At 41.3% G+C, this 25,056-nt stretch overlaps 1 protein-coding gene and 1 long non-coding RNA gene across 4 annotated transcripts in view; one reads left to right on the forward strand and one right to left on the reverse strand.

Moving 5' to 3' along the window:
- The window catches only part of USP6NL (USP6 N-terminal like), a 213,217-nt gene extending 196,546 nt beyond the window's left edge, over positions 1-16,671 (reverse strand). The window contains exons 1-2 of one of the 3 annotated variants that reach the window (XM_054016532.1): positions 16,603-16,671; positions 10,777-10,866 (exon numbers count right to left, since the gene is read on the reverse strand). In XM_054016532.1, coding sequence (XP_053872507.1) covers positions 10,777-10,780 — 4 coding nt within the window. In that variant the 5' untranslated portion in view covers positions 10,781-10,866; positions 16,603-16,671. Of the gene's footprint in view, positions 1-10,776; positions 10,867-16,447 lie in introns of all 3 variants that reach the window. The other 2 variants (XM_054016540.1, XM_054016528.1) reach the window with 2 other exon arrangements.
- A 25-nt stretch (positions 16,672-16,696) lies between these two features.
- On the forward strand, positions 16,697-24,229 carry LOC128830790 (uncharacterized). The gene is made up of 2 exons (XR_008443688.1): positions 16,697-16,997; positions 23,867-24,229. It is a non-coding gene; the product is annotated as an uncharacterized LOC128830790 (long non-coding RNA).
- The last annotated feature ends 827 nt before the right edge of the window (positions 24,230-25,056 follow it).

Here is a 25,056-nt window from a genome sequence, read left to right on the forward strand (position 1 = left end):
AGTATCTGAATGTGACAGATTATCACCAGTGATAAGGATCTCAGATAAAATGACTCTCTTCCATCTGTGACAGATATTTGATGTATATTTCATGAAATTGTTTTGCTGCTGTTGTTACTTAGGGCTTGTCTACACTTAAAATGCTGCATCTGCACCACTATAGTGCTCCAGAGTAGAAACTACCTACGCCAATGGGAGGGATTCTCCCACTGGCACAGGTCATCCATCTCCCCAAGATAATTCTTCCGTTGACCTAGAGCTGTCGACAGGGGGACTTAGGTCAACTTAACTACACTACTCAGGGGTGTGGATTTTTCACACCCATGACTGATGTAGTTAAACCAACCTAATTTTCTAGCATAGACCAGGCCTTGTTATTTCTATTGCAGTAGTGTCTAAAGGTCCCCAATCAAGGCCCCATTGTACTAGATGCTGTACAAAAAAAAAAGTACAAAGATAGGCCCTTCCTCACGGAGCTCCCAATCTAGGATCTAGATTAAACATGGCACCAGGGAGAGGACAAGGTTATAGTAGAGTCAGGAGTGTAGGTATCAATTAGTCATAACACTGATCTCGGTAATCACAAGTGGCCAGCAATAGTTATTTGAAGGCATCACAACCAAAAATAGAGAATTTGAAAAAGTTATAGACCCAAAAAATTCCCTGTGCCATTTGGAACAGATATGACAGCTTTTTTTTTTTTTAAATGTTTCATAAATAATCTATTCCAGGCTCTTATTGTGATGATATGGCAATAATCTGAATTTCTGAAGAGGACCGATGTGTCCTAAAAAGACTAATAATTCCTTCAATACTCAGCGATCCAATAGAGGAAATCTCCCACAACAAGATCTGTTGTCCTAGCTTTCCTTGTTTAGCTATCCTGACAGTTCAGGGTGAAGATGAGGTTTCTACAAGTGTCAATGGTCTGGTCTACACCCAGAAGTTGTACAAGTTTAACTAAACGTGCTAAGTTAAATTTAGTTAAATTAGTGCATCTTGATTTGGATAATGTTTTCACCCCTCAGCTCATAGAGAGCCAAGTATTTCACCAGTTTAAACCCACCAGGGTAAGCTAAACTGCGGGAAGCCAGTTTTAAACATGAAAGAGTGTCCACATACAGTTATACCAGTTTAACTAAACCAGTGTAACTTCTGTGTTTAGACAAGCCACGTAATAGCTCCTACACAGGATAATATCCAAGATGGGAGAATAGCTGTTTTCTCCTCCATGACTAAACTACATGTTTGTGTCTCAGAATACATAGGCCAAACCTAAAATTAAAGCCAGATCTACATTTGGAAGGCTTTGATGGTATACCTTTACTGGAAAACATACTGGCATAGCCCTCCTAGTGAGGATACAGCTGTGCCAGCATTACTGCACTTTGTACTGGTAAAGTAAAGCCATCCTCCAGGAGGGAAACAAGCATTCCAGTAAAAGCACAGCTTTGCCAATATAGCTGTGCCTACAGTTGGGACTTCTGTCGGAAGAGGTATAGTGGTCAGGGAGGGAATGCACCTCTTCACACTCCTGACCAATGTAGATATGTCAGCTGAAGTCTCTAGTACAGACCCGACTTAATACACAAGATCTATCAGCAAATGCATGCCTTGATTCAGTGAGACTTGCTATCCTCCAATTCCTCTTCAGAGAAATCATGCTGTCCTTGTGCCAGGGAGAGGCTGCAGAAGTTTACCTTAGAATTAGATGCTATATTGCTAAAGACACTATGGTTGTAGAAGCCTAACTGCCCACAAATTCAAAAGGAAGGAGCTGCCATTTCACAATGGCAGTTCTTCCTCCTTTGACCTCGCTATAGGGTCCTGAAGGATGTCACTGTATGTCAGGCACTAACGTCCATTCTTCCCAAGAACAGACAACAACATAGCAACGTACTGAACTAAACAAAATGTCTTCAGTCTAAAGGAAGACCCATATAAGGGAAACAAAATAGCTTTTCAAAAAGCTAGTGATTAACAAAAAAAGGCATTTGCTGGGGGGAGGGGGAACACCATGATCAAAAAAGCCTCCATTTGGCTCACTTCCTCAGAGGCATGAAGCATAATTGTCCTATGGAGTGAAAAGTGGAGTTAGCCCTCTGCATATTACCAAAATGCTCATTTTCTATTGGTTGCCACTTGCCTGACAAGCAGCAAAGGGATTTTCTTATCTGCAAGGGTAAAATCAAGGCACAAGAGAATACGTTATTTCCTCAAATTTTTGCAGTGTTTTTTTCTTTAAATGGAGGGAAATATGTTGAAATATACACCTCCACCTCGATATAACGCTGTCCTCAGGAGCCAAAAAACCTTACCGCGTTATAGGTGAAACCACGTTACATCGAACTTGCTTTGATCTGTCGGAGTGCGCAGCCCCGCCCCCCCGGAGCACTGCTTTACCACATTATATCCAAATTCATGTTATATCAGGTCGCGTTATATCGGGATAGAGGTGTAGTCAATGTGGAATCACCTCATCCACTCGAACAGAAGTCACACCGTAATATAATATGCTCTGGGACTCTTTACTTAAGAGGTATAGATCAGTGGATAGGGTCTTGTCTGTGGAGGCCACTTCCCTTTAGCAATTCATCATTGTGACAGATTATCACTGTTTTGCAGACACAAAATGCAGCCTTTAACTGACTGTCTGACAGTTTGCTATAAAGTAGTAAGTATACTTAGCACTTAGACAGTGCTTCACACTTTCAAGCACAGCACTGAAATTAAGTTACCAGACAGCACTAGACAAAGGCAGTATAATCCAGCTATGTGAGGTGTCTAGTACTGATCTCAGTGAAGTTTACCCACAAGTATTATTAAAAAGTAACAGTTTATGATATGCCAGAAAAAAAAGATTATGGGAGTAAGAGTGATAGTAACTTACATTTTCCTATATATCAGCTGACAGAAATTCCACTTTCAAGTGCTCTACACATTAAGATACAGTATCTTAGTCCAATCTCTGCTTTCTCTCCAGAACTTCCTAATTACGGCTCAGTCAAGGCCTTTTCTCAAAGATGAGAAAGTTTCCGTAACTTAGTCATTCTGACCTAAACACCAATTCCCCATTTAGGCCAGGCACCTGCCTTTAGCATGGTGCTACTGCTGTAAGCACTCTGTTCCCTCTAGCGCTGATTGCAATCTCTGAAGTGCAGAGAAGCCAGCTAGCTGACCCACCATGCACAGTCAGTATCTAAAAAGAGTGGAAATTACAGTAAAAAACTGCAGATCGAAGGAAGAGAAGAGTAGACCAAAAGGCAAAATATGCCAAGAATAAAACAGCAAGAGAGGAAAGTATTAACCCCTGAAAGGAAAAATATTTAAGTGAAAAAGGTGACTAGAATTACAGATTTAAGTTTTTAACTACTTCCGCTGTCTTCCTACTATGCCCATGACTGGGCTTAACATGATTATCCTATTCTTTCTCCTTGAGACTTGAGACCCTGCCACACCAGGTTACTATTAAATTCCTCTTCTGTGTAGTTTCAGGAAGAGGCAGTTCACAGGTCTTTTCAAGCAAGATATGTGTGACACTGCAGCCCATATTCATTATAGTAATATGATTGTGATATGATTTTGGCATAATTATGATGCATTTGGTACAAGATGGGTCATGTGAGGTCATCCGAAAAGTTATGATTTGCTGAATATGGTTATCCTATTTGTGTGCATGCATCATTTTTGTATCTGACGTTATGAATATTGACTCTATTTGTATTTCAAATCTACTTACTCTGGGTAACACCCACAACTAGCCTTTCAGGTACAACAGTGAAGAAGCTAGACAGTGCTAATGGCTCATTAACAAAGAAAATGGACCCTAGAAGAGCTTAGCTTTCCTGTGAACGTTTCACCCAGCCTATGAGTAATGGCTGCTATGACTCAGTAAGGCATGCAAGGGCATGTGACCAGACCACCTGACGCTGAACTCCATTTTGGTACCTGTATTTTTCCCGCAAGCTGAACTGGGAACTGAGTTTGGAACAAAGGGTTCCCACCATATGGAAAAACTACATAAATTGGGGAGTGACATCCTCTCTTGACCTTACTCCCGACACAAGAGAACTCCTGGAAACATCTGAGGAACAAAGTCTGAACTGGGAGAAGTGCTGGTCCCAGGCTAAAGGGATTTCTAGCCTGTGTATGGAAATTTGGGTGAACTGCTTGTATCATCAGTCAGGGTGAGAAATTGCTAATTCAAATCCCATCTATCTAGTATATTAGGTTTAGTTTCTGGATTTTTGTTTATTTGCTAGGTAATCTGCTTTGATATGTTTGCTATCACTTATAATCGCTTGAAATCTATCTTTCTGTGGTTAATAAGCTTGTTTTAGGTTTTATCTTAACCAGTGTGTTTTGAGTGACGTGTCTGGGAAAATCTCAGCTCTGTAAACAAAGGCTGTTGCATATCTTTTCCACGTCGAGGGGGAAGCGAATATATTAATGAGCTTGCATTGTACAGATCCCTGTGCAGCGCAAGACTGTATAATTCTGGGTTTATATTCCAGCAAGGGTGCAAGACTGGGAAGCTGGGAAATTGGCTGTTTGTCTTTGAGTGGCTTAGGTAAAGCACTTGGGTAGCTCAGTTAGTGTGTGTGTTGCCACATGCGATCATGTTGGGTGATAACAGGGCCTGGAGAGGCTGGCTGAATCACCAGCAGAGCAATGTGCGAAGGGCCAGCCCAGTTTACTGGTTAGGGGGCACAGTGGTTCCCATAGCTCCCAGACCATGACAATCTATCAAAATATGCAGTATAAATTTCCCTTTGTAAGTACCCTGCATTGAATGTTGTCAATCATAGACGTTTTAAGACGCAATAGTGCTTAGCAATTTACTTATCTTATCTTTAACTGGTGAATTCTGGTTCATTCCTGTTATTTAAAAAACCTCAACAACCCAGAAATAACTGTGATCCCTAAAATATTCCACTATTTCACTGTGAATACATCTTGAGTTTTTCAATCTAAGCATTTGTGAATTTGTATGCATTACAGCTCTTCAGAATTCCGAGTCCATGGATTCACAGATTCCAAGGTCAGAAGAGACTACTTTGATCATCTAAGTCTGACCTCCCATACAACACAGGCCAAAGAACTTCCCCAAAATAATTCCCACAGCAGATTTTTTAGAAAAACAAGCAATCCATTTAAAAACTGCTACTTATGAAGAATCCACCACAACCTTTGGTAAATTGTTCCAGTGATTAATTACACTCACTGTCAAACATTTACACCTTATTTCCAGTCTGAATTAGTCTAGCTTCAAATGGATTATGTTATACATTTCTCCATTAGACTGAAGAGCACATTATTATTTGTTCCACATGTAAATTCTTATAGACTATGATCAAGTCATCCCTTCAACTTCTCTTTGTTAAAATAATAGACTGAGCTCCTTGAATATCACTATAAGGCATGTTTTCTAATCCTTTAATCATTCTTTGGGGCTATTCTCTGAACCCTCTCCAATTTATCAACACCCTTCTTGAACTGTGAACACCAGAACTGGACACAGCATTCCAGAGTAAAATAACCTCTCTGCTCAAGAGTCTCCTGTTTATACATCCAAGGATTGCATTAGACCTTTCGGCCACAGCATTGTACTTGGAGCTCAGCATCATCTGATTATCCACCAGGACCGCTCAAGTCTTTTCAGAGTCACTGTTTCCCAGGATAGAGTCCCCCATGGTTCCATCACCAAGCTTTTGATATCTGACTAGTGTTTTCAAATTACAAAGATAAAGAGCCGGAAAAAACAACTTATATTTCTAAAGAATAGGAAGATGGAAAAAATTAGTGACTGGAAGAACATATACTATCCTGTGAAGTTAGGACAACTCTTGGAAAAAAGTCACATTCATACAACATACATTTAGGCCGAATTTATAAAGCTGTGTGTTGTTAAAAATGATAGTACAAATAACTCAATACATCGTATAACTTAATCTTCTTTGGCAGCTCCTTATTACCCTTCATTATAAGTACATTTAAATTCACTTTTTCTTTTTCCAAGGGATGCAGTTTATTTTTTTGATATGAGCCACTTGGTCTCTTTTCCTTTTTTGATGTGCTATTGCAACTCACTGGCAGCAGCTATAACGAAGTATTTTAAAAAAGCTTTTTAATCAGCCTTCGAGTTATTTGCAAACTCTTTATATGGAATACACAAAGTACATAACAGCCTCACACTTCATGATAGCACAGAGAACTGTGTCTCCCCCAGCATTTGTGTTACAGAACACCTTAACTTAGTCCTACAAGCTCACTCCAAACACAACCTGGCTTAGAAAAACTGAAAATATAACCCAAAATTCAGATCCTGTTTAACAGGATAAGATATGTGCAAATGCCAGGAAGCCCTACAAAAACAAAGGCCCAGGATATTCAGTTCTCAGTTGCAGCTATGTGACCAAATGTGTACACACAATGCTTTTCTCTATGGTGCCTGTCTGCTCCAGTCTCTTTGCCCCCCACCCCTTTTTTTTGGGGGGGGGGGGGAAGCTATGTATGAATTTATTTCTCATGAAAAAGTGTCAGGTTGACAGCTGAGTCCACTTTATCCACAGAACATGTTACCAACGTCTATAACAGGGGTCGGCAACGTTTGGCACGCGGCTCGCCAGGATAAGCACCCTGGCGGGCCGGGCCAGTTTATTTACCTGCTGACGCAGCAGGTTCGGCCGATCGCGGCCCCCACTCGCCGCGGCTCGCTGTCCCGGGCCAATGGGGGCGGCGGGAAGCCGCGGCCAGCACATCCCTCGGCCCACGACGCTGCCCCCATTGGCCCGGGACAGCGAGCCGCGGCGAGTGGGGGCCGCGATCGGCCGAATCTGCCGCGTCAGCAGGTAAATAAACTGGCCCGGCCCGCCAGGGTGCTTACCCTGGCGAGCCGCGTGCCAAACGTTGCCAACCCCTGGTCTATAATGTACATTAGCCTAGAAGAAGTGAAAGGCTTCAGATCTCATCATTACTAGTCCCACCTTGTCTGTTCTTATACGAAGACAGCAATATTTAGTATTTAGATTGCAGTGGCATCTGCTTTCCAAATAAAGGAGACATCAGAGTTCTTGCCCTACATATATAAAGCCCAACATAGCTATAAAGTAAGAAATGTTACTGAAGCATGCAAAACGGCAAGTTATTTTCCCAAACTTATGCATTGTAAGATTTTTGGGGGTGTGGGAAATTGATGTACAAAAACACAGTCAAAGCAGAATCATTTTGTCCAAATAACTATAACAGCAGAGTTTATTTGGAGAGATCTGAGGGGAGGGAGGAAAGAGCCTTAGTACTACATCCCATTGATTTTAAAAAATGAAACTGTCAGCAGCTTGTTGCCAGAATGATAGTACACACTGTTGTACTAAATACTAACATTTAAATTTCATTGTTTCTAAATTCCAAGTTAACGTAGCAACTCAAAATAAAATTCACTGCGCTGACCTTCTCTTTCTTCAATGGAGTAATCAACAAAAAAAGAAGAAAAGAAAAAACACTAAAAGCAGAGAGCCTGTAATCACAGGAAAATTATGAGAGCCTGTAAAGTTTCCTGCAGCTAAATGTCACTAAGAAGAAAAAAAATTTACAAACGGATTGAACAAACTCCTGCTTGTGGGATTTTAGCAAGATTAGGTACAGCCAGGATTTTTACAATAAGCAATTTATCTTTAAATATTTAAATATGAAATAAAGCCAGAATAGTCTATCTTCGACATAATATATATCTTTACCATGTCTTCAATGTATCATCTAGTTGTCACACCGTACAAATAACAATTTTACTATATGCATGATTTGACAGCTGGATTTAATTGTCTTTCTGTAAACACAGCAGACATGTATAAAAAGCACTAGATATCAACCCAGTGAAACAAATACTTCAATAAAAGCCACTTACATTTGAACATGTGAGATGATCAATTAAAAATTATCCATGGGCCATAACTTGTGTATGATGGATTCTATCTTTCCATAGATATTCTTCACTTAGGCCACAATACTGCAAACACTTACAGGCTTAACTTTCAGACCAGGAGTAGTCCCAACGAAGTCAATCGAAACTACTCACATGCTTAAAAAGTTATTGATAAGCATCTGCAGTACCAAGGCCTTACATGTTAGCTTTTATGTTCAATCACACTGTTCAGATGGTAAGACAGACAATATAATCTAAAATACTTTATTGCAAAATTAAAGAGACTGAAATTTTAATATTTTATATTACACATCAAATGTGCATTTGGAACTTCACTACCAGGTGTGAAAATTAGGCAAAATGAGAACCGCATAGTTAAATTACTTTAAGGTATCTGACTGAAGATAGAAGACCCTAGCTCTTCTCGATGCATGGGTGATTAATGATATAATTTACATGTTGAGAGAGATACAAGTAAATACCTTTTCACTGATATGGGAAATACCTCTGAGTCTACAAGACAGTTAGAAGAGCATAGTTTAATATTATAGGGAACAACTCTTACTGCAAGACATTTTTAAGGAAGCAAAACTTTAACTAATGCTTCCTCCAGCCAGTAGAGTTGTAATACTTCCTACAGCTAACATCTGTAAATAAACATTCTCCTCTAATCTCATTTAGAGGAAAAGGCATCTTTACAACTCTGTCCTTGAAATCCATGACTTACCATGGAAAGGAGCATCTTCACCTGACCGAGAGATATGCTGCTCCCCTGAATACAGGTGACTACATACTGAGTAACATTAATGCCAATAAATCAAAACTGGCCAATTTTCAGAAACAGACACTGATTTCAGATGTCCAACTTGAGATGCGTGAGGTCAGATATTCAAAAGGTGCTGAGCATTCATAGCTCCCACTCAGCACTTCTGAAAAATCAGTCTAAAGTACCTCAGACTAGCACCCTAAATCTGTGGTCATGGTTGACAACGTTGGCCTTAGCAATGCTAGTATTAACTTTTATCTGAACTGATTTGCAGAATGGACTTCTTATGCTTCCAATATCAGACCAAATCCTCCAGTCCATAATCAACCAAAACTCCCTCTGAAATCATTCATTGTTACAAAACCTGCAATGACTCTATAAGCAACAATCACAAGAATACTGTACTTTATGAACCAGACTGACATAGCAACTACGCTCTGAGAGGAAATAAAATTTATCAGACAAAACAAATATCCACACTTCACCATGCACTGACAGTGTCCTTGATGCTGTATCAGATCAAGGAAGACTAATCTAGCAGCGTTTGACAAACTGGTATAGTCAAGTTTATGGAATGCTTGGTATATTTAATAAGAATCATCAGTGAAGGGTGTTATTTATGCAATAATATAAATGCTTTAAACAGAACCAGATCCCATGCAAACTGCTGTGTGCAGGAGAAAACATTTTACTAATTTTACATAAAGAAACAGCATCCAACCACAGTAGCAGCTAAATAACAACACTTAAAATTTAATAAATTAACCTGATAATTCTTTTTAGATAGCTGCAGTCTTTTTGAGGGGGATATGGGGAGCAGATCAATTAATATTTACTCTATCAGTTTTGCCCTTTTCTAATTGACAAGAAAAAATAGTTTTTCCCTTGTTTTGAATGGAGCTGAAATTAACACCGGTTTTTCTTCAAACAAAGCAATATAAGCAAGGGCCATGTTAGAAATGAATGGGACTTTTGCCAATGTGTTCAACAGGCGGGGGATCCAGGTCAGAGGTTCTGTGCATGCCCATGTTGTTAATGAAGACTTCATGGACATGGTTTTATTAGTTAGCTATTGCTCACACAGGTAGAAAGAGGAATACCATTGTGGTTCTTTGTACTGGGAAGTGAAGTAATAGACTTAAAACAAGACATAAACCAGTGGACTCACAATTTAGAAGCAAATTAAGTCTTGAACTAAACTTGATATTGCCTTCTGATTACATAATACTTGTAATTGTAAAAGGGCTGTACTAAGAGGTTTCACTGTAGTTTCTATGGAATGTAACTCCAGATAGTGTTGCTGTCATGGATTTTACTAGGTCTTACCAGTGTGAAACTCCCTAATAAACAACTCACCTTTATCTTTAAAAAAAATACACCTTAATTTGCTAGAAAAGGAACAAAAGAGAAATCTCCACAATCAGATATGGCCTTAGGTCTGATACTGGAGCTTTTGGCTTCCTTCCTTCTCTATTTTTTGCCAGACTAATCATCAGATTCTCCAGCTCAGGCCTCCTAAACACAGGCCAAAGCACATTTGCTTTAACACCTTTTCACTGAAACTTGTTTAATATATTTCCCTGTTCCCTTAAATGAAATCCCTTCATTTTATGCTGGATTTGTACCAAATATTCTAATTTAGTGGACACCCACATATTTTGGAGTTCTTTAGTAGCACAAAGACATTTTCTAGCTCAAAGCCTGTGGCATATTTGATTCAAATGAACAAGATCAACTTGTTTCAGAATTTTCCTCCCTAAATTATACCAAAAGTCTTGTCAGCATAGCAACTCTTATAAAAAACAAATAAATTACCATATTTTATTGTTCATAATATACATTCTAATCAATAAATCAATTTTTCTTTGCTTTAAGAATCATCTTGACTAACCCTTGGCTTATTCTTTTTAAAATGAAAGAGGAAGCTTTTCAGATGTAAATTCTACCTAAACATTTTTTGTGAAAGAGGAACTTTCAAAACCTAATACAGAGGCACAGGTTTCTTTTAAACTATGAAACAAGTTTTACAAATCCTTACTTTCAACTCTGACTATTATGAAGATATGGTCAGATAAAGGAATTTACTCACTCATGACTGGAAACTTCTTTGCATATAGCGCGAGGCAGGTATAGAACCAAGGTATCTTCTTGGAAAAGGTTTCTCAGAGGTATACATGTCCTGAACAAAGAAAGAAAAGGGTATTATTCTCACAACTTATACCCAAACAATTAAAAATGATTCTTTCAAAATAAGTTATTTTCCTTGTTAGTTTGTCACCCCCTTTCTTTAAAAAAAAAAAATTAAAGAAAGAAACCTCGCAAAAAAAGTGTCTTTGTTAATTCTTGGATTTCATTGTTTTATGATATGAAACAACATTCTTGAAATTTAATCTTCTAATATTCTCACTTTCTTGTAAGAGTCATTCTAGTAGGTCTTCAAAGACTAATTCATAAACTGTAACTGCTCCCTTATGGGTAATAAATGTTCATCAGGCATGAAACACAAGATTGAGCACATTTTTTCTAGTAGATGTAGCGTTATTATAAAAGTCATACTTCTTCCCAAGTAAATTCAGTTAGCAGTAAGATGCAGTAAAAAGTATTCTATAATGAGATGACCACACACAAAATTTAGTAAATAAATATGGTTTTGGCACTAACTTCTAATACTCTCCCCCCCCCCCCCCCATCCTCCAAGAAACCAAGTCTTGAAAAGTGACAACTCCATCTAGTGAGTGTAAACCATCACACTTGTCAAAAATAAAAATCCAAACCTAAACAAGACATCTAAGGAGGACAGATGTTGATTTTTTTTTTTAACCATACATGCCTAGCTTTATCCATAGCTAAACATGCAACGTTAATTTGTAATCGTAAAAGCACAGCAAAGTATGCTTTAGAATGTTTATTAAATAACCTCCATGATCAATTTTATACAGATGTATGAAAACTTAAAATTGAGATGACTGGATCTCATAATTAACTTAAAATCAAAAACAAGAAACGCAAAATCCATTATATATTAGGCTATAAAGAGAGTTTTCTTTCAATACTTGCACAGGGATAGACTTTCTGTAAACTAAGGAATATTCTCTAATATCTATTTCCTCTTTCCAGGACCAAATATAACTTGCAGAGCCTGAACACCTGTGCTAGTCAAGCCAGATAATTCCTTCTGCTGACTCAGATTTCAAGTCTCAACTCTCTTCATCTCATCAGGCTAAAGAGAATACACACAAGGAGAGACAATTATCAAACTTCTTTAAAAGCGTGACTGAGCATAACATTTACAGATTTGCAGCAAATGCCAAAAGAGTAAAGGAAAGAGCATAGTATGTACTGTTGAGCCAACTCCAACTGCTGGATCAATTGCTAAACTGGCAAAAGGGGCACCTAGAAAGAAGACTGCAACAGTGCTGTGATCTTACAAACACCAATGAATATTGCAACCAGCCCCTGTGCACTGGATGGAAAGTGAGAAGGACAGACTTAGGAGGAGGAAGAAAACAAAACAAAGACCACAAAGTTGTGAGATGCTGCAATTGGTAAAGAAAAAATTTGACATTTCAAGTCCTGTTGATTCTCTCCATGAATGACTGCTCAATTGAACATCTAAGCACACACAGCTTAATCAAAAATAAAATGCCTAGTTAAAACATATCATTAGAACTGCAGTCTTGTCAGTTTTCTTTTGATTATTGATGTCAAAATTAGCAAATGTAACATTCACTACATTTAATCACTTACTACACTAATTACAGTTATTATATTAGAGAATCATTATGGCTGGAGTTGCACAGATTTGGGCCCAAGCTTGCAATTGGGACTGCATGTGTGGAGTCAGCTGGAGAATCAGAGCCCTGCACTCAAATGCGTTTTCAGGGGGATATTGTTTCGTCTACACTACAGGAAAAATAGCATACTAGCATAGCGCTCTGCTTTAGTAGGGGTATCTGTATTACAATACTTTCTGTTGCTGACGTGGACAGGAAAACAGAGCTCTATAAACAAAAACAAACCCTTAGTTTTGAAAAACAGTCAGTGTTGTTAAGTGACAACAACAGTTATCCCTCACATCATTTACAAAATCCAAGCACCTAAAATTAAGGAAATTAGTAGTTAAAGTCATCATAAATTTTACACTGCCCACATATTAAGTACAAAGTGTGTGTTTATTAAGTATGAAGAAATGCGTATTTCACTATATTGTAACCTGAACTCTAATCTATGGTGGGGAGGAGAAGGACAGTGATAAATGATTTCACTATCTAAATATTTTCTTTGAAGATATGCTATTAACTGATATGTATCATTTAACATTTTTTATGCTGAAGTATACTTTCTGTTCCTCAAGAATAATGCTGCATATGGGGTGGGGGGGTTAAAATGATGCAGTAAGTACCTCTATCGTTGTCACTTAGCTTTGTTAAAACATAGAAAAGATGTTTGGGGATTTTTCTGCAACAGTTATAGACTGTTTTCTTACATACCAACAACATTAAGAAGTGTTATAACGCACATGCTCCTCAGTCAGACAGGAAACTGTTAATTGTTTTTCTTGTAGTGAAGTGTGTCCCTTAGAAAGGTTATCTTCATGTAAGATGTTGAATCAAGGTCCTTTCTGCCTTCTGGTAGCTAGCCAGTAAATAACTCTTTCAGAAGAGAGTATAGGGCATAAGGTAAGCCTGGCCAATATTGCCTCTATGAATAAAGCAGGTTCTAATATCCTTTGGTGGTACGCAAGTTATTACTGAGCTTTAAATGCTGACATGTTTGCCTACACAGTCACTGAGCTACCAATACCCAACTCTTAGCTTTGAAAGGAGCATTTAGATACCTCAGGTATGGGAAGGAAGCTCTTTAGAGCACCAAATTCACACCTACTTAAAAAAAAATCCAAATACATCATATCCTACCTAACATTGTATCAGCATTTACATTGAACTTTCCTCTTGTAAACTGTAATTTCTACCTAAACCATCATGAATGTCATCAGGGTTGTAACTAAATTACAGGATACGATAGCCTTGTTCTATGCAGTTTGCATCATCCATGCAATGCCAAAGTAGAATCTCACAATGCACAAGAGTATGAGATTCCTTTAAAATTATAATTAGAAATTCAGCTCTAATTACTGTTCTGTGCATACTCAATTTTAGTACCATTTTAACTTAGATGCACAGACGTTTCAAATAAGATAGAATGTACATTTCCAATCATCAGGAAGCAGAAAGACCATAGGATCTTTGTCCTGCAGATTTCCCAATTGTGTGTCATATACCCACATAGTTTATATACATAAAATCATGATAAAGTGATCTAAACAGAGCCTAAGTGCAAATAAATTATTTTGGTGTATTTTACTTTCCCCATAAGCCTAAACTGCTATTATCCTTCAAAAGGTAACAGATTCAGAGCTTTCACAAGGGCATATTTGAAATTCTGACAGGCAGCAAATGAACAAAATATAACATCTGAAATTATTAGTTTCCAAGACATATAATGAGAGAGCAAAGGGACTGCTGGTTTAAAGGCAATTTCAGTAATCTAAAAATATTTTACACTGCACTCAGTTTACATCTGAAGTAAGAAGTTATAATCAGTAACATTATATAAAAGATTTTTTAAAGTTTAAAAACAGGCAAGCAGTGTCACCTAAGGGCAGTGCCATTAAAGAGAAACTTACAAAAAAATTAAGAACTTCTTTTATCTGGTGTTTAGATATGCCCAAGCGAGAGAGAACATAAAATTCACAATAATGAAAAAAGAAGAACAGGAGTACTTGTGGCACCTTAGAGACTAACAAATTTATTAGAGCATAAGCTTTCGTGGACTACAGCCCACTTGGGCTGTAGTCCACGAAAGCTTATGCTCTAATAAATTTGTTAGTCTCTAAGGTGCCACAAGTACTCCTGTTCTTCTTTTTGCGGATACAGACTAACACGGCTGTTACTCTGAAACTTGACAATAATGAAACTGTCCTATGGTTTAATGAGACAAGGTGGGTGAGGTAATATCTTTTATTGGGTCAACTTCTGTTGGTGAGAGAGACAAGCTTTTGAGTTTACACAGAGCTCTTCTTCTGCCCTGTTCCAATAAAAGATATTACCTCGCCCACCTTGTTGCTCTAATACCATGGGACCAACACAGTTACAACACTGCATACTATTGTTTGACCACAAATGAGGAAGCATACAGTAGAAGCACAAATCAAACACAACACCCTCTTCTTTGAGCACAGCTGGAGTACTTAAACTACAAAAAAGTGTTCAGCAAATTGCTTTTGGCTCTCCGCAATGTTGATTGGTTCCTGGATTTAGTATATGTAAGCCTAACAAATTTTGAGTTTCTACTGTGCAATAGCAGCTTTAGAAGTTAATAGAATACACAAGTTTGGTGACGCACTAAGTAATCATACAAAAGTTACTCTTTTGAGCAGGGCTTTGGAGCTGTGCTCCGGCTCCGCTCCAGCTCCAGGCAAAAACCTGCAGCCCCACTGCTCCGGAGTTGCTCCACGCTCCAGCTCCGGGCTCCGCTCCAAAGCCCTGCTTTTGTGAAGATACTATACAACACTGGTCCCCCATGAAAGCTACTTATTTGTTGTAGAGAAGGAATTTACTTTCATTCCACCAAAATTCACCTTTAGAGCTAAAGTCCAGCCAGCCCCTAGCAGCTGAGTTTCTATGCCACTACTGGTTCATGAGATGGTAGACAGAGGCAGAGTATTTCTGTCTTCATTTGAATCCAGCCCCAGTCAACAGTGAAATAAATTTGGTTTCATTCCAGTTCCCTGCAGACAGATGTCCACAAAAACCACAATATCATTTGACAACTGGCTCTTTTGTTGGCAATCTCAGTAGATGCCAAGAACTGAGAGTGCCACGGCGATTGAAGTATATTGGCAGCAAACTATGTCGGAACCTTGTTTAGTCAGGCTGTTCTATACTAAGCCTATGCACTTCAAACTCAAGGCTTGGCTGTCTGGCACCTTCAAGAAAGTAACCCAGAGTTTTGATAGTCTCCATAGTTATTAGCACCAGAAAGTTCACATTACTATTTCAAATATCCAGACCTCAATTATCCCAAACTCCCCCATTCTCCAACAGCACTGACACCAAAGAGCCCCCAGCCATCTTGACACAGAGCCCCATCCCCAAAAGCAATTACAACAGAGAGACCCCAGGTTATCATAGACTTGGTCATCACTCTGACAGAGTCCAGTCACACCCACCCCAACAGCAATAACCCCAGAGAGCCCCCAAATTATCAGAGAGCCCCCATCGCCCTGACACAGAGCCCATCTGCCGCTCAAAGGCAATGACACCAAAGAGCCCCCAGTTTATCTGAGCTCCCCCATCTCCTCAATGGCGATGACACCAAACTCCCCCTGGATCACCAAACCCCCTCATCCTGCTGCCACCGCTCCCCAGATCCCCCCCCCAACAATGATGCTTCCCCCCACCCAGCCATTCCCCAGAACTCCCCAACTCCTGACACACTGTCTCACCTGCTCCCTCCCCCCAGGCTGAGGCCCACCTCCCTCCCCAACAGGGCGGAGACACACACAGGCTTAGCAGAGGGGCCTGCGCCCCTTCTCTGGTTTGAAACTGAAAGGGGTCCTGCCCCCTCCGTGAGTGGCGGGGTCCAGCTCCCCCCACCCGCAATGGAGAGCTCCGGCGCTCCACCCCCGTAGCACTCGGAATGGAGGGGTCCGCCTCCTCAGCCCCTCGGAACAGAAAGGTCCGCCCCCGGCTCCTTACCCGCGAGTGGAGGGGCCCGGCTCGCCACCCCCCCGCAGGGCTCGGAATGGAGGAGTCCGCCTCCCCAATGACCCACCAGCCGCGGGGCCGTGAGGACGGAGCGGGGCAGCCGCCAGTCCCAGGGGGAGCGCAATGGCCGGACGTCCCGTCCCTACCTTGCCTCGGCCTCCGTCCGCCTCCTCCCCGCAGTGCCCCGGCCCCAGCCGCCTCCAACCAGGAAGCGCCCTGGTGTGTGACACCTACTCGCTGCAACTATGGAAACCCCCCCTCCCAGCCCGCCTGCGGCCACAGCGCCGCCCCATAGGGCGAGCCCGCAGCCGCCGCCATCTTGGGCTCACAACGAGGCTGAGGGGGAGACCGACTGTCGCCACACAGGGCGAGCCCGCGGCTGCCGCCATCTTGGGCTCACAACGAGGCTGAGGGGGAGACCGACTGTCGCCACACAGGGCAAGCCCGCGGCTGCCGCCATCTTGGGCTCACAACGAGGCTGAGGGGCCCAGGTGCTGCCCTGTGCGGGAGTAGGTGGTTCTCTGGCCCTTGCTGGAGTCAGGTAACGCTGGATCCAGTGGGTATGGTTCCCTGTGCAGGGGACAGGCATGCATGGTGCTGTATAGGTATTAAATGTGACAGGGGCCCTGGCCCAAGGGGCTTGCAATCTAATGCAGACACCAGGCTAAGCTAACCTGGCAGGCACCGACACAGTGTGGGGCTGGGGATGGGGAGAGAATTAGTGGGGTAACAATCCAAGAGGGGAGGGAAAGGGGACGTTCAGAAGAGGGATCACTTTTCTCTGTGTATTACAGACACTTCTGGTTGTGTTCATTTGAGTTGTACAAGACTCCTGACCCCACGTCTTCAGAAAGCATGAATCAGGCCCCCAAAATCATATCTTTAAAAAAAAAATTGTGACATTGAAAAAGAGGTAATACCTTTGAAATGCTTTTTATTATTTTGTTTCCTAAGTTTAAAGACCACGTGATTGAGCTTTTCTCCACCACCTGGAAGGATAGAAATGAACTTTTCTTAAAAAAAAAAAAAAAAAAAAAAAAAAAAAAAAGGAAAGGAAAGAAAACAGATTTTCCCATCATCACATTTCTTTCAGAGCTAGGACCTCAAGCAAAACAGCAAATATCACAAGATTTGGCAACACTGCCATGGTGGTTGGGAGTTTGTTTTTTAATAGTGTGTAGGAGGAGTGCAGGTGCAAAGAGCTGCAGACATGAGTTGCTTAAGTAGATATTGGCTTTAAGAAACAAGTTGTTAGGGGGGATTTGATTTGAAGAAGAGGAATGACAGAGATAATGGAAGACATTTTGGAAAAGAGATGCTTTGGGAATTAATAGTTCTGGGTTTTGTTCCTGTCTTTAACCTCATAGTTTTTTTAACATTCACTAACTAATCCTTCCTCATGACACCCTATCTAATAGGTAAGTATAATTTCCATTTTATAGATGGAGACTGAGGCACAGTGAGAATAAGACACAGATCCCCAACAGTATTTAGAAACCTAAATACCATTGAGAATCTGGGCCTAAGTACACAACCCAGGTCACACACAAAATTACCAGCAGCCATCCATACCCAGAAACAGAATCCAGGATTCTTAACTGCTCATCCTACACCTAGGTAACACTGCCTTCCTAAATTACTTAAATGCCTCATTTGGAACTGCTGAAGTCTCTGCATAGTCACTATCAAACATATGAGAGCTGATATGCAAGGTAGTGGCAGAACCTTATGGAGTGTAGAGTGGCATCAACCTTAAGTTTGCTTGTCAGGGCAAGGACTTCTATGGCCCATATCCTACAACAGGGATCAGCAACCTTTCAGAAGTGGTGTGCCGAGTCTTCATTTATTCACTGTAATTTAAGGTTTCGCGTGCCAGTCATACATTTTAATGTTTTTAGAAGGTCTTTTTCTATAAGTCTATAATATAGAACTAAACTATTGATGTATGTAAAGTAAATAAAGTTTTTAAAATGTTTAAGAAGCTTCATTTAAAATTAAATTAAAATGCAGAGCCCCCCGACCGGTGGCCAGGATCCGGGCAGTGTGAGTGCCACTGAAAATCAACTCGCGTGCCGCCTTCGGCACACATGCCATAGGTTGCCTACCCCTGTCCTACAACCACATATGCACACATGTAACTTCCCACATGTGAGCAATTCTATTAGTTGTCTACAAATAATATACACATACTTGCCTGGTCCTTTAAAATGGGCCAATTTACCAAAGTTGAAAATAACTAGGAACAAAATTGGGAAGGAAAAATAAACAGAAAAATGTGAAAGATAACTGGAGATGTTTGGAAACATTTCATTAGATGAACTCTCAGTTCCACAATCACCAAAGGCAGCTACGTTGGTTTAGAAATAAAAAATAAATTGTGGTCAAGAGGGAAGAAAACAGTAGCAATAAATTATATATATAACAATTTGAAAAAAAGAGGAAGGTTGACAACAATGAACATTAATTAGAAATTAAAAAATTAAGACAATAGATAAGACATGATTAGGAATAGAGGTATGAAAAATATACAGCCAGGAAAATAAGGACAATAAGAATTTTTTTAAAAAACATATCAGGAAAAAAGGAATCCTAATAAGGATATGGATACATTACTAGACAGATATAGTAACTGTGCAGAAGAAACAAATGTTAAATAAGTAGTTTTATATTTTGAAAGATGCTGGATAATGTATTCATATTATAATGATTATTAAATACTTTCTAGTCCAACAGTAACTAAGGAGGATGTTAAAAAGAATCTACTAAAGTTAAACATTTTAAAATCTGCAGCTCCAGGTAACTTGCATCCATGAGTTGTAGTGATTTCTAGACCATTGATGTTGTTTTTAATAAATCTTAGAATACTGATGAAGTTCCAGAAGACTAAAAAAAATGTACTGTTGTGCTGCTATTTAAAAGAGGTAACTAACATGATCTGAGTAATTACAGACTGGTTAGCCTGAGGACAAGCCCAGGCAAAATAATGGAACAACTGATATGGGATTCAATCAATAAAGAATGGTAATATAATTGAATGTCTATCAACAGAGCTTAATGGGAGATCTAGTCAAACAAACTTTTTTTTAATAGATTTCAAGTGTGGCTGGTAAAGATAACCTCTTTTACTAACTGGTGTTAAGAATTTACTGCCCAATGCATGTTATTGAGCAAAATCTCATGTGCTTCTCCTAAGTAGGAGGTAAGTATGAGCCCCCTTCCAATTTTACAGAAAGAATAACAGGTTGCACTGGGTTGCTTCTGGCAGAACCGGAAGTAAAACCCAAGATCTCTACTATGGCAGATCCCCCATCTCAGCGACACGGCCTCTCAGAAAGCGTCTGGCAAATCAGGGTGCTCGGGTGTGAGTGGTAGCATTTCACGCTGATTTTGTACAGTGATAAAATGATTCCAAGGTGTAGACGGTGAAGAATCAAATCTGTAGTGTCTATATGTCCCCTCTGTTTTCATTTTGTTCAGAGGAAAAGTCACAAATGGCAATGATTTATGCTTTCAAATGTTTTAGAAAGTAATTGTGATTGACTGGCATGTCAGCCCCTCACAAACCCTGAGAGACTTCCAATGACCTGTTCTTACTCCTTCCAGTTTAAAGTCTTAATTGTCTTGTTCAAGATTTTAGAAGCTGTTCGAATACATAAACACATTTAGTTTTCTTCAAGCTGGGGATATTTTCCCTTCCTAAATGGCTAGTTACTTAAGATAAATGTCTTCCAAAGAGAGCGCTCTCCTTCACCTAACCCATCTGCCCTCCACTTACTACACATTCAAACTATATGTCATCATTTTCTATTTCCTGCATGATCATTGGTTTCTGTTGTAATGTTACAGCCGGGGTTGTGAAATTGTTTTAAAAGTGGAGTTTTCAGAGTGGCTGACAGTGATATCATGTTTGTGTTAGCAATAACCCTACAATTCACAGGTAATGTCTCCACCAGCACTCCCTTTTTATTGCAGTGCTTAGACAGTAGAGCAACAATCAGTCTTATTTATATAGCATCAAAAAATATATGTGGTACTTCAGAGGCAAATAAGAGAAACAGGGTCAGCTCATCAGCTGGTGTCTGTCTACTGAAGTCAATGGAGTTGTACTGATTTACATCAACAAAGAGTGTCACCCATGGTCCTAGCTTTTAAAAGGTTACAGTCTGTCAGGTCTTAGGTAGTCCTCATGGTCAGAGCAGGAGTCAGGCCTACTGGTCAGAGTCCAAATGCAAGAGCCCAAGGTCAAGGCACAGTCAGAGCTGGGGATCGGAGCTGAAGGTCAGAACCAAAGTTAGAGTCCAAATGCCAGGGCCAAGGATTAGGATCATTGTCAGAGTCCGAATGCCTGAGCCCAGGGTCAAGACAGAGTCAGACCTAGGAATTAGTGCTGATGGTCAAAGAACAACACTCAACACTCAGCCATGGCCCCAACCCCACCCCATGCATTGGCCTCCAGTCACGGCCCCATCCTTGGTCTCCAGCCCCAAACACAGCTCCACTCCAGGCCCAGACCCTGACCCCAGACCCACCCCCAACCATGCCCTGGCCTCGGCCTGTGGTTCCCATCCTGGATGCGACTCGGGCCCTGACCGCAGCTCCGCTCCCAGCCACAGCTCCTGACCATGGCTCCCAGAGAGAGAGAGAAGTGCGGCTCGTAGGCAGAGGAGCAGTCAGGGGGCCTCCACGCGCTTCCCCTACCCGAGTGCAGGCACCACCCCAAGCGCCAGCTCCAAAGCTCCCATTGGCTGGGAACCACGGACAGTGGGACCTGCGGGGGCAGCACTTGCGGACGGGGGCGGCGTGCGGAGCCTCCATGACCGCCCCTGCGCCTAGGAGCCAGAGGGACATGTTGCTGCTTCCCAGGAGCTGCCTGAAGTCAGTGCTGCCCGGAGCCCCACCCCGAACCCCCTCCAGTGCCCCAACACCCTAACCCAGCTTGGAACCCCCTCCTGCACCCAAACTCCCTCCCGAAGTCTGCACCCGTGCCCCAGCCCAGAGCCCTCTCCCGCACTCTGAAACCCTTGGCCCCAGCCCGGAGCCCCCTTCTGCATCTCAAACCCCTCATCCCCGGCCCCAGCCAGAGCCTGTACCCCTCCCATACTCCATCCCAGAGCCCCCTCCTGCATACCAAACCCCTCATCCCCATCCCCACCCCGAAGCCCACACCCCCAGCTGGAGCCCTCACCCCCTCCCATACCCCTGCCCCAGCCCAGAGCCCCTTCCCGTACCCTGAACCCCTCATTTCTGGCCCCAGCCCAGAACCCCACACACACACTCCAAACCCCTCAGCCCAGAGCCCCCTCCTGCACTCCAAACCTCTCATCCCAGCCCCACCCCTGAGCCCACACCCCCTCTCATACCCCAACCCTCTGCCCCAGCCTGGAGCCCCTCCCACACTCCAAACCCCTCATCCCTGGCACCACCCCAGAGCCTGCACCCCCAGCCAGAGCCCTCATCCCCTCCTGCACCCCAACCCTCTACCCCAGCCTGGTGACAATGAGCAAGTGAGGGTTGGGGGATGGAATGAGCAGGGGGCAGGGTCTCTGGGCAGGGTCTGGGTTAGGGTGTTCGGTTTTCTGCAATCAGAAAGTTGGCAAGCCTAAACCTATTCCTTTCTACTAGATGCAAGACAAATGTCAAAGTTCATAATATAAGGATTGTATGATCTTCTAGGCAACTGTTTCTCATTAAGCTGTGCCCTTTATTTTTGTCTTTCCATGGAGTCTTTAAAACCTATTGCTCTTTTCAATAAAACAGTATTTTTAAAACATTTGTGAAACCTTCAACATATGTGCAGAACCATCCAAAGTAACCATGACATCTTATTGTTGTAACCTTGGCTATCAGCAGATTTTCTATAGAGCCTTTCACCATAGTATCTACGGGCTTCCCAAGTAAATTGGATTGACACTGTGAGGGCTTCACAGTGTCTTCTGCTCTTCTCCCTTCCATGGTTGTTAGGGGCTCTGCTTGGGGGTATAATTTGTGTGTCCTCACTGTTCTGTTTATTGTGGCATTAAATGGAAGGTCTTCCAATATGTCGTGAAGATTATCAGACTTTGAATATCAGGGGGTAGCCGTGTTAGTCTGTATCTACAAAAACAACAAGGAGTCTGGTGGCACCTTAAAGACTAACAGATTTATTTGGGCATAAGCTTTCGTGAGTAAAAACCTCACTTCTTCATCTGAAGAAGTGAGGTTTTTACTCACGAAAGCTTATGCCCAAATAAATCTGTTAGTCTTTAAGGTGCCACCAGACTCCTTGTTGTTTTTGCAGACTTTGAATGAGCCTCATCTCCTTCACTAGCTCATTTCACAACTGAACTCTTTCAACCAAGTACATCTTATTTCAAACTCTTAGGTGTTGTATCCTGGGCTTTTTCAGCTGTCTTTGTGGGTCACAGATGGAAATGGAATCGCTGAGGTAGTTAGATTCCAATACATTAATGGCTTTGAATATCGGGACCAAGTCCTCAAATTGGTAGCAATAGCAGACTGACTGGGAGCCAAGTGGAAGTATCAGAGCATAGTAGTAATGTGCTCGCAGCAGCCTATCCCAGTGAACAAGTCCGTTATGCTAGGCACTGTACAAACCCAGACAAAGACTCATTCCAGGCCCTGAAAAGCATAGCTGTGACGTTACAGAATGATGCATTCTGGGGCTTCAAATAACAACAGTCAGTAGGACTTTGTTGGACTTCAAACAAATTTTAAAAGGTTTTGGTTTGCTTTGGTTTTGTGCTGCATACTCATCTTAGCTTGGTTAATGTGAGGAAATTCAGCACATGCTTGTGTCGCATATGGCGTTTCCCTTTTTGTTTGCAGATCACTTTTAAGGTGTCTGATTTGGTGTTTTAGTCTGTGTCACTTGAAACGTAAACTGTTCATTGCATGGCCATGTAGCCCTGAGAATGGCTTAGGATAACTTGCATCTGAACAAATACATGCATTAGCCTTAAAATCAAACACTCAGTGTTCAGTCTTGGAGGCTTGTCAATTTTAAAAACTACACTAACCATTATGAAGGATATTTTTGAAATGTGATATGATATGAAATCATTAAAGCAGTAGGAACAATAAGTGCCAGGCAGCTATTCCAGTGTCATGCAATAATTCATGTCAATATTATGTAAAGTTAAATGTACTCAACTTTAAAATACTGTTTGTTATTGAAAATAATTGGGGGAGGGGCGGGAATTGCTGCAGAGCAAAAGTGTGTTGTGGGAAGGGATGGAAGTAGGAATCTGCGTAGGAGTGTTTGCCCTTTACCCCAGTCAGGCTTTAGTACTGAATTGCAGTCCTCTCATTTTTCTGGCCGCCTAAACCTTATTTTCTGTTCCCTTTGGTTCTGATTGTTCATTTGGCCTCATATAGTTCCCCATTGTCAACTGACTTTTTTTGTTTTCTTAGGTTCAGCTCAGTTGATTGAGGCCTCCGCTCCTGCTGGCTGCTGTCTTCCTAATCGGTTTTGAATGTATGTAGTGCTTCCTGTCACTGCCTGATAAAATGGGCTGTTTCTGTCAAGACAAATTTTCTGCATCTCTCTGCCTCCCTCTCTTCTCTCATATTTTCTGTCTCCTCTCCGATTTTCTTGCCTTTCTCCATTAACCTCCTTCTGTCTCTTTCTCCCCTCTGTTATCTCTATTTCACATCCTCATTGTTTCTTTGTCCCTTTCTCTCTACTTATTTAATTTTGATTGAGCCCTCAGTACATTTGCAGGGTCGATGAAAAGTGTATACACCCAAAAATTGAATAAAATGGTACAACACAGACCCACTTTTTAAAGTATTTCTGTTGTACCCCATTGCCTTTCGGGAAAATTAAAAGCTACACAGATATTAAAAAATACATTACCTGTTGGCAAATGGAAACTGCAAGCACGGATGCTACAGTAGAGCTTTCTCCACGACACTGTATAGAACAACAGGCAGCTATACCTGGATGTGTAGAAAAGGCCAAGAGCCTAATTCAGGAAAGCCCTTAGGCATGTGTTTTAACGATGTGCTGATGCTTAAGTGCTGTCCTGAGTCGGGGTATCAGCTTAGAATTACCTGGCCTGATCCTGTTCCCAAAGCAAAGTGAACAGGAAGGTGATCAAAGAGAGAAAAAGAGGCCATAATCAGATGGTGTAATTTACACCCCAAGGAGAAGGGGGTGTGATGGAACAGGAAAGAAACCAATTAAGTTGTACTGAGATAAAGCGGAGGGTTGTTGGTGATGATGCACAACAAGGGAAGATGCCAGCTTACAGTTTTGCATTCCCATGTGTGTTTTCAAGGCTAGCAATCGGAAAAAGTATGTTTTTGTTAACAGTGCAGATCTGATAGGGAGCCATTATGAGACAATAAACCTAGAATATCAGGATGCCATTTTTATGGAGTCACTTTTCAGAACACAACTACACTTAAAGCTAAAGTTAATTTATGCCATTCATCCATTGCTCAAAAAATGACTGAAATTATTTTCCTCACATTTAGTAGAAAAATTCATCTCTGGGCTGACAGCAAGATGGCAGCTTTCAATGCCAAGGAAGAATTTCCCATAAAGTTACAAGCAAATGAAAACAGGAGACTATAATGGAAAACTGTAGGTACCCTGA

Source organism: Malaclemys terrapin, chromosome 1 (assembly GCF_027887155.1).
Source record: "Malaclemys terrapin pileata isolate rMalTer1 chromosome 1, rMalTer1.hap1, whole genome shotgun sequence".
NCBI lineage: Eukaryota > Metazoa > Chordata > Testudines > Emydidae > Malaclemys > Malaclemys terrapin.